Consider the following 10,426-nt stretch of genomic DNA (forward strand, 5'->3'; position numbering starts at 1 on the left):
ATTACACAGCTCCCGGGGCAAAGGAAGCAGGGCACAGAACCCAGCCCACCTCTGCCCCAAGGACAATTCCAGGGGGCACCTGTCCCCTGTGCCTCCACCTGCATCCATCTGTCACTCCCAAGCCACAGCCCCGCCTCCCCCCCCCGCTCTGCTGCTGCCCCTTACTCCTGACCCAGTACCCTTCATCCTGCCAGGGTGTGCACGGACTGCCCCCCTCCCTACGCTCCAAACCCCACACATACTCCCATAGCCCACCCACACCTTCACAAGTAACCCCCATCACACACATGCTTCAAAAATAGCCCCTCATGATTTAGATTCCAAATCTCTTGCTTTTTAAGAGTTTATCTCATGATTTTTGACAGGGTGAGGTTAGCAAGACTGCTTACAAAAAGTCATACTGGTTTTAAGGTTCACTCTGTGACACGTGTTTTAAGCTTAGGACTTATCTATGCAGCTTAAGTGTCACCTTCAGAAATTTTCATCTTTTTCTTCCATGGCAGTAGATCACTAGTATTGAACACGTTTTTATATATTTAACTAACAGCCTGTTATTTGGACTACTTCATTTATTTTTAGACTCCTAGAACTGCATTAGATAGCAAACACCACATGAACTATTATACACTCAGGCTCTTACTTCAGAAAAAAATTAATATGAATATTTTCCCTTTAGTTGTAGGTCATGTATCTGGGTGTAGCACTGAATTTTGCATAAGACTTGATGACTTTGTTTACAGCTTCCAGAAAGTCTTTCTCCGTTGCAATTTTTCGACGTGCTCTGATGGCAAACATGCCTGCCTCCGTGCAGACGCTGCGGATTTCAGCACCTTTCAGAGAGAAGGACACATGGATGTAACATCTGAGGAGGGTCCACTTTCACAGTTAAGAAGTAAAAAGCACACAAGTCATAGGATTTGCCTTACCTGTGCTGTTAGGACACAATCGAGCCAGCAACTCAAATCTGATGTCTCTTTCCACACTCATCGAACGAGCGTGGATCTTAAATATGTGAGTTCGGCCCTAAAACAAAAGATTTGAGGCAGATATTAGAAAAGACGTGCTGAGAACTAGGCAGTGTTGGAGGTTAAATGAAGCAGTTTAACTGTTAAGAGGAAGGAGACAGACACTCATTTCCCCTGCATGTTTTCTGGTAAGTGACCATTGTTGACTGACTGGCATATTTGTGCAATACAAAACTAGGAGGCTGTATTATGCAATAAATAAGTTATCTAGAACAGTGGTTCTCAACCTCTTTTGTAGCAGGACCAATTTGTAAACATCAATGGCCAGTCCCAACCCAGTGTCCTTCACTCCTGACCAGCTGTCCCCCACCCCCAAGCCTCAGCCACCAAGTGTGTGGGACAAGGGGGGCAGGCTGGAACTCTGACAGCCTTCAAGGGAAAAGCCAGTTTCCCACATTTTTCTCCTTTAAAAGGGAATCTATGTTTAAAGTTTGTCCATGACCCTTTCATACATTCTTGCAATCCACTTTTGGGTCACAACCCATGGGTTGAGAAATGCTGATCTAGAAGAGATACTTTGACAGGAAGGCATTCCACAAAATGCCCCCTCTTCCTGAAGCGCAATCAAGAAAGGCTGCAGGGCCCCAAAGCTTTAGAAGCAAGTCAAGCAGCTGCTCTCACAGAGGCCCAATTGGAGCCAGGAGCATGCTGCAACAGTTATTTTCCAAGGTTTTTCCTGTGAGGATGAAATCTATTTGTTATAACATGAAATATTTTGGTGTATTTACACATACTTACACCCATGGCACTTTCATGTATATTATGCAGCTTCCAGACTATTACATTTATTAGAAGTCTAACCTTCTGCTCTGCTCCCAGGATTTGCTTACTAATGAAAAGACAAGAAGTTCTCACCTCCAGATCAGGTAAGCTAAATTCAATCTTCCTATCCAGTCTCCCTGGCCTCATCAGTGCTGGATCCAAAGTATCAGGTCTGTTAGTTGCCATCAGCACTTTAATATTGCCTCTTGGATCAAATCCATCCAGCTGATTGATCAGCTCCAGCATGGTACGTTGTACTTCATTGTCTCCTCCAGCCCCATCATCAAAACGAGCCCCTGGAGAAAGATGACAACTACATATCAAGACCCATAACAAGCATCTTTACAGGAGTGATGAGATATCGTTGCTGAATGAGAATGCAAAGCAAAGGATATCTCAACTAAGCAATCACAGCCATATAGATATTCGTGACCATCTTAAAAAAATGTGATTTTTCTTATTTCAAGTGCACTGGCTTCAGACTACACAGAATAGGATTTCCCTGATTGTTTAATAAAACTCTCTTCTTATCCCTTGTTTTAACTGTATGGGTTGCTATGTTCAGTAAGCAAGCTTTTTTCCTCAAATAAAGGAAGCTAAAATCTGTTTGTCTTGGAAAAATTCTAATTTCAGGCAGTATAAAGAAAAATTTACATGCAAGATTCTCTGAACATTTTTCTTTTGAAATGTTTACAAAAACTAAGCAGCATGTTGGCTGTACTATATTTAAAAGACATTCTGCCTGTTAAGTTTAATTACTTAGCATTTTGACTAAAGAGATAAAAACAACTTCAGGTCAGGACTAAATACATTCAAGTTGCATAAACTATTTTTGTAATAGCTCCTTGTGCAGTAAACAACCTCAATGACCTTAGAATATTAGTTTCCTTAAATATATACTTATCTGCAGCCTTGATTTTTAGATTGCAATAATCTTGATAAACAGGGAATTACACAGAAAGTTTAGTATTTTTTAAAGAAGCTTGCTATATAGAAAACACAATTCAAGATGCAAACATACCTCCAATGGCATCAATTTCATCAAAGAATATAAGACAAGCTTTCTTAGTTCTGGCCATTTCAAAAAGTTCCCGCACCATTCGAGCCCCCTAAGATTAACAAAAGATTAAAAAAGGGATTAACCATTTGTTACGAACAGGCCAACTCAAGGAAAGCAAACAATGATTTTTCCCAACTGATAATCCATAACGGTCAAATTAGGGGAGAAAGATTATTGCCCTCTTTTTACAGACAGGGATGTAATTGTATAAAGAGATTAAAATTCCCCTACTAACCAGTTATTGAACAATATATTTTTGGCTACTACCCACGACAAAAAGGTTAAAGCACTACGTGCCATTACTGAGGCTTGCAGTTATCTACCTGTCCCTGTGTAATTTATCTATGGCCACACAATGTCTTTGCTTCAGAGCCCATGCATCAAGTGCCGACAAACTGAAGCAGGTAGGAACATGTCTCTCCCAGCTAATGTTTGAGGGTACAGGAGCAAGCAGGTTATACGGCAAAACCAAAAAAAGTTACACGTCTAGTGGATGAATAACCTTCATTTGACGCACTGATACAAAACTATAGTAGGCTTGAGTCCTTTCTGCTGAAATTTTATATATAATTTGGGGTGGGATTTTCACATCGTTCAGCAGTGATCCAACACGAATGCTGAAAGCTTCTGAAATTACAGCCAGCAGTTATCACTCTGTTATTCTGCAATGTCTTTGCTCCCTTTTATGCCCCCTGGAGTCCACAGAACATAAGTACATCCAAGAACAATGAATGTTAAAATGCTTGGCCTCCATTAGAAACCTGTAGTTAGCTGCATATTTTATGTGGTATTTGATCTCACCTCTCCTACATATTTCTGCACCAATTCAGATCCAATCACTCTGATGAAGCAGGCATCAGTCCTGTTAGCAACAGCACGGGCACACAGGGTTTTGCCTGTCCCCGGTGGCCCAAACAGAAGCACTCCTTTAGGGGGCTCAATCCCAAGGTTCACAAACCTCTCAGGCTGCAAAGAGGAAAAGCAGGAGGTTAGATTCTATCAGACCCTTAAAGACACACTAATAAATAAGGTAAAAATAAATTACTCAAAGCTATTTTAACTTGTGTGCTTGCATTCTGACTTCTCAGTATTGGAAAAGATGCAACAAGCTGTTGGATGAAGCAGCCAGCCTAGGCAAAAACTGCAGCCTGCACCAATGAGTTGCTTACATGGAGCAGAGGGGTCTCAACCACCTCCCGCAGTTTTTCAATCTGTTCTTTGCAACCACCAACATCGCTGTAGGTGACATCTGGTTTTTCCTCCACCTGCATAAGAATGATAAATGAATAGCTGAACAACTTGTAATTTGTTATTCTCCACTGGGACTTGCAAATTCTGATAAAGTCTAAACTGCAAGTATAAGAAACTCAGTAAACAAAAACAATTCTCACCTGCATCATAGTAACAGTTGGGTCAATCTTTGGAGGTAAGGGGATATGGATCTGATACTTGTTTCTGTCTACACTGGTAGGAAGATACAAAGAGGGTGTTACATTAATTTTAATACTCCCTGAGTCAACACCTCAGCTGTGACCTATAATTCAGAAACCCACAATTCTTGGCAATTGCTTTTTTCCTCCAGATCAGGCTGATCCCATCTTTAAAAAACTACTAGTCAGAGCCAGCCTATTCTGTAGGAAATGCCAATACTTCTATAAAGGAGGAGAGCTGAATGGAAAGAACCACACAAATCCATGTCGCACACTTCATTTGTCCCTCAAAATCATTATATTTCTGCAAAACACTTATTTGAACAGGCATTCTCCAATATAAAATTTCTTACCAACTCTACTACTGACTAAAATTAAATTTCAGTTTCTGCAACAGCTTATTGCTCTGCCATGATTACTTTGCTTATTTTTGTTGCCTGTAGACCCCACAGCCCAAAGATTACAGTGAAACAGATGATCTGAAGTACCTTTGGCTGCAACTCTATAGAAAAAGGAGGCTTCAATTTACAACTACACTTTTCAGAACATTAAATGATTTTGTCTTCACTTACCCAACTCTCATTCCCTCTTCAATGTCAGTTGGTGCCACCTGGTCACTGAGATCCACCACAAATTTGGCAAATTGTTTGACATTGATAATATACTTGGGATCCTCAGAGTCTGCATTGATGATCTTCGTACACCTGAAAGACAGATGATCAATTAATGCAGGCCATGAGGTGGATGACTTATACTTGTGACACCATGAACACCACGGAATCAAGAAGCCTCACATGCACTCCAAGTGCCTTCATAAAACATTTGGCTGCTGAGTTTGCTGTGTTATTCTTACAGGATAACTAACAGTGCGCCTATCGCTATTCCAAGCATGGCATACTTCTCCTTGTTACATAAAGGTTCATGTGTTTGCTCTTCAATACTACAGTACACCCGAGAGTTGATTTACAATTTCCCCAGGTGTCATATTCTGTGTGTAGAGACAAGCAGCGCAGAGAGCACTGTGTGCACAAGCTGTCTGCTCATACCGCATCACTACATAGGACTCACAAGATACCGCACACACCTGGCAACCTGAAGAGGCTGCTCACTTTGGAGAGTCTGCTTATCTGCAGCCAGATCCCAGAGAGCAGGAGGCGCCAGGCCAGTGTCTGACTCCTTGATCCCTACATGGAAGAAAGCAAAGGGAGGACCAAGGGTCAGTTTACCTAAAGCACTGTTAATCCTTCACATCCAGATGGCAGTTTAAACAACAAGCACATAACAGAAGACAGCACGTGCTGACAGGAAATGCAACTGTAGGAATGTGGCAACCTCATCACCAGAAGCAAACTTCTTATGGCCCAGAACACACTGAATGGATCCGGACCGTGACATGACAAGAAATGTAAAACCTGCCAAACACATCTCCACCACCCCCACAATCACTACACCCCACAACAGAGCCAGGAACATTCCTAGATCCTACAGCTGCACCTCCAGAAATACATCTCATCCAGTGCACCAAATGCCCTGATGAAAAATACATAAGAGAGACCAAGCAACAACCGCACACAAGAATGAATGCATGCTGGAAATCTATCAAAGACAAGAATACCCAATTACCTGTGGGGGCACATTTCTCACAAAAAACCCACTCTCTCTCCAATCTCTCAGTCTAATCCCCAAAGGAAACTTATAAAACACTTTTCACAGACAAGCCTATGAACTTCACGTCATCAACCTTCCGAATACAAGAAATCATGGGCTAAATATAGACACTGGATTTATGACACATTATAACCTGCCTGACATCTGACTCCGCAGGTACCTCGCCACTATTTACCTGCTACATTCATCTCCCTTCTCTCTTCCCCCCTCCCTTCCTCTCTCCCCAGCCTGTCTCACCCACTGACTCCTCAATTTACATCTTCACCAACTGCCTTTCTTGCATGCATGCCAGCTTCTGGCTTCTTTACTATTCATTCCATCCAGGAAGAGCACACACCAACTGCAGAGGCTTCCTCAGTCTGACAAAGGGTTTTTAAACCTGAAAGCTTGCTAAGAAATTTTTTCCAACTATTTAAGTTGGTCTAATAAAAGTTATCAGATTCACCCAAAGAACCTTGCCTGCCTATGTCCTTAGACCAACATGGCTACAACCCATCCCCCTGTAACTGTAGGAATGTGGTTCTCAACCTTTTTTAGACCCCAAACATCCCTTGTTAGACTGAAGGCAGCCCTCAAAAAATGCCAACCCTTAGTTTTCACTTGCTTTTTTGACTAGAGAAAAATAATAGAAATGTTTTCTGTTGCAAAAGAACTTAGAAAAAACCCCACAACCAATCAGAATGTTTTTTACCACTTTAAATTCCTATTTGACATCTCTGGGTTTATTTTGTGAACCATATTTGTTCACCTGACAATGCTAATGTTGCATGGCACTCTGCAGCACCCTTGAGAGGATCTCACAACACCCAAGAGAGCCATAGCACCTGGGCTGAGAATTACTGCTGTAGAAGGAAGCAGTTGGATCTATGCCAGTTTGTTTCACAATGTAAAGAAAAGTTATTTTGTTGTTGTTGTTTAATGAAGTTCTTTATTTTTCCTGGCAGAATTTATTGTCAATTGGAGAACATTTAGAAGGGCATACACCAATGAGGTAAAACTGCATTTCAGAGAAAAGAGATTTATATTTGGACTGCTTTAAAATGTACTTCGTTTTTATTTGCATTTTTTTAAATTCAAAATCCTTATCGCTATCTGGAACAAAAGATGCAAGAACATGCATCACACACCTGAGACCATCACAATATCCAACCTAAAAAAAAAAAAAAAAAAAAAAAAAAAAAAATCAAGGAAGGCAAGTTAAAGTTCATGGTATTTCTAATATTAAAAAAAATGCAAGAAGCTGTGTTTATCTGAAAGCTCTTCCAGCTTCTTCATACTCCACAGGGGAATAAAAACAGGCTTTAAGTCCAGGTAGAACTCATTAGTTAAGTGGGGATTAAGACACTTAAGGAAGATTTTGAATTTTAGGTATAATAAACATATAAAACATAAGTGTGTTATTCTGCTTTTGAGGACAATAATTATTAAGAAATTAGGATCTTAACAGACAGGAGATCCATAACGAAGAACATTAATTTTTTAACTCATAGAAAATGCAACTTAATGAGAACTTACTATGATAAATTATCAGCTCTGTACAAATAACAAGGCAGTGAAGTGGGCACGAATATAAAAATCATATTAGTTAAGTGTAAGCTAGATTTAAAAAAAAAAAAAAAGCCTATTTAATGTTACTGATGATGGTATAATTATACCAGGCTGTGTTAAACCTTATAGTTTATACTAACTATAAACTATGAAAGAATTACTCAACAAAAGAGAGACCATATTCTAGTTTTGAATACAAACCATATGTTGTTGTACTTTCCTTATACATCTAGAACACTTAACTTTGTTTATGTAACATACAAAAATACTATAAAACACTGCTTACATTTAACTGGAAATTTCAACTTGTATCTAAAAACAGTTTGACACAAGTAGCAAAAAATGTACTGATAAGAAGTCTCTTTCACCATTTCTGAACTTAACAAAAGGCAAAAACTAAGACTCTGAACAAACAAATTAAGTCACTTTTTCACATATATATCCTTCTAGTTTTCAAAAGTAGTACCAAATTTAGTCTGATGCCTCTATCAGCTTGCAAATCCACAGGTTACTGTGATTCAACCTTTCTTGGTACAGAGGAACTAAAAAAATAACTAAAACATACTGATTTAAACCAGTGGCTGGCAATGTTTTCCAGCAGCAGACTGAAACAACCCAACTTGGCTCCTAGGCAAGAAAGTGAGTGCTAAGATCCTACTACCACTTCTGCTCATTGCTTGGCTTCAGTGTAGATAAAGCTTCCCCCCTGCCGAACTCTACTTCTATGGACTGAATCCAATGGCGCCACAGGCTGGATCCAGCCTACAGGTTGCTAACCCCCAATTTAAATTCATCCATCCATCCTCACAAACACTGACCTTACATTCCTAGCAGCCTTAAGAAAAAGAAACATACCAGTAAGCTCATTGATTTTCTTGAGTAGTTGCTGAATGTCATCTTCTACTTGCTTGATCTGCCTCGAGTACGTACTCTGGCCCTGGAAAAGAAGAACCGAGCTGTATGATTTTCAGTAATGCAAAAACATCTATATAGTTTATGAACACTAAGCAGCCATTAACATTTATCAAGATGTTCTACGTGCAAAAAAACTGCTGACTGATGGTGAGTGTCTTTAGGGGGCTTTTTATGAACTAAACATCACTTGTTGAAACAAAGTGGAGCGCTGCACTGTTACATTTGTGCTAAGGATCCTCCATGAGGAAATCTCTCCTTTCCATCAAAACTTGAAATTTTCAAAACTCTTCTCCTAATGGGCAAAAAAAAAAAAAAAAAAGGAAAAGAAAAAGAGCTAAAGATGTAGCAGAATGAGGGATGCACGTCCTTGAGTGATCCTTTTCAGTACCGCCAATTTTTATTTGCAAGTCTGATCTACGCTGCTCTTTCAACAACCCACCAGTTGGTGCTGGCCATCTACTGAGAAAATTACAAACCATTAGCCAAGTCATTCCATCTAGTGGGCTGCTCCCAGCATCCAGGGCCGCAAGGCACAGAGATGTCTTGAAACCCTACTCGCTTACACTCAGACCCCTTCACACCAACGTGGAAGCACGAGGGTAGTCAAAATGGACAAGCTACTGGTATGTTCAGGTCCCGCCACACTGTCAAAGCAAACAAGGCAGCTTGACTGGCCTTGCGCCATGCCTCTCCCGGACGGGGCCAATGCCCAAGTACAGCTACAAGCCCCCTTCATGACGGGGCTACAAAGGACACATCTGTGACTGCTTCAGACGAATAAAATACAAAACGGGAACAGGAATGAAGATCAAAGATTTAAAATGAGAGCAGGAAGGGGAGGGGAGGACTCACGTAGGTCTTCAGCAGGGCGATGTCGCCTTCATCCAGCGCTGTGGGAGGACACGCAGGTCAGCGGCGCAGCGGCCGCTCCCCTCCCCTGTCCCCTCACCCACACCTCCCCTTCCTTCCCCCCGTCCCTTCACCCACCCCTTCCCTTCCTTCCCCCCTGTCCCGTCACCCCCCCTTCCCCCAGGGGCGGAGATCCCGGCCGGGAGGGGGGACGCAGACCGCGGATGGGTTTGTCCTCCTTCTCTTCCTCCTTGGTCTTCCTCTGGTCGGCACCCAGGTAATCCGGCATCTTGCCCACACTGCCCGGACACACTGCGCAAGCGCCGCACCCCTGGCCCCGGAAGCATTACGCAGCGGCTCCCGACTTCCGGTTGTCGCCGGCCTCCGCGCTCGAAGGGGGTGGAAAGGGATACCCGGCTCTTCCGCCGGAAGCGGAGGGAGGGGGGCAGAGAGAACCCGGCCGGGTGTGACTGCAATCTGCTTCCCCGGCAGCACTTCCGGTCGTGGATTGTGGGCCGCCCCCTGGCGGCAGCGGGTCCGCGGTCTCCGGCTGGGCCTGGCCCCTGTAGGTGCCTTGGCAGCGCGCGTCTCTGCCATGCGGACACGGCTGCTTCTCTGACTGTTGTGCCCGTGCACATCTCTCTGTTTGCACCCACATGAGAGGCTACACACAGACATCCCCACCAGGCTTGGGGCGTTGAGCCCCTTTAGCCCAGGGTCCCCACACACAGGCTCTGTTGCAGCCCAACTTGGGTCAGCTTGAGCCCCGTACGCTGCATCATACAACTCCACAGGCTGGAGCCGCCCCCTGGGCTGTTTGAGTCCTGCTAGACTGTGCGCCGTTGTTGATGCCACACTGGGGACTGGGCGAGGCACCTGGCAGAGACCCCCAGGTTGAACTCAGTGGCCTCCTCACCTAGGCCTCTTCTGCATCGAGGGGTTTTGCACCTTCCTAGGGGCGGTCTCTGAAGAAGGGTCGGGCCAAGCCATGAGGCTTTTCAGGGCCATCCCCGTGTCTCTGTGTGTTTCTGTCTGAACAAACACGGCTAGGATGTGACGGCGAATGCGGGATGTGGCCCTGGCTGCTACCAACAGCATCACCTGCACCGAGACGTCTCACGATGCAACGATGCATCGTCCGCTCTGGCACAGACCGAGCCAGGTCACCA

At 43.3% G+C, this 10,426-nt stretch overlaps 1 protein-coding gene across 1 annotated transcript; it reads right to left on the reverse strand.

The window, feature by feature from the left end:
* Positions 1-327: 327 nt before the first annotated feature.
* PSMC2 (proteasome 26S subunit, ATPase 2) lies at positions 328-9,561 on the reverse strand. The gene is made up of 12 exons (XM_019543591.1): positions 9,477-9,561; positions 9,261-9,298; positions 8,349-8,430; positions 5,362-5,461; positions 4,850-4,981; positions 4,239-4,311; positions 4,017-4,112; positions 3,649-3,813; positions 2,809-2,896; positions 1,881-2,083; positions 927-1,023; positions 328-830 (listed from the first exon to the last, which is right to left on the reverse strand). The coding sequence occupies exons 1-12, from the start codon at positions 9,544-9,546 to the stop codon at positions 673-675; spliced, it is 1,302 nt and encodes a 433-aa protein (XP_019399136.1). The 5' UTR covers positions 9,547-9,561; the 3' UTR covers positions 328-672.
* Positions 9,562-10,426: the final 865 nt, after the last annotated feature.

This window comes from Crocodylus porosus, unplaced genomic scaffold (genome assembly GCF_001723895.1).
Source record: "Crocodylus porosus isolate Cpor-Errol unplaced genomic scaffold, CroPor_comp1, whole genome shotgun sequence".
NCBI classification, from domain to species: domain Eukaryota; kingdom Metazoa; phylum Chordata; order Crocodylia; family Crocodylidae; genus Crocodylus; species Crocodylus porosus.

Bases quoted from the DNA above. Each gene is read 5' to 3' on its own strand.
- PSMC2 (XM_019543591.1), bottom strand. From the start codon at position 9,546: ATGCCGGATTACCTGGGTGCCGACCAGAGGAAGACCAAGGAGGAAGAG. The intron at 3,814-4,016 runs GTAAGCAACTCA...TCCTCTTTGCAG, and splicing joins TTGAGACCCCTCTGCTCCAT to CCTGAGAGGTTTGTGAACCT. The intron at 1,024-1,880 runs GTGAGAACTTCT...CTTTTGTTTTAG, and splicing joins TTAGCTTACCTGATCTGGAG to GGCCGAACTCACATATTTAA.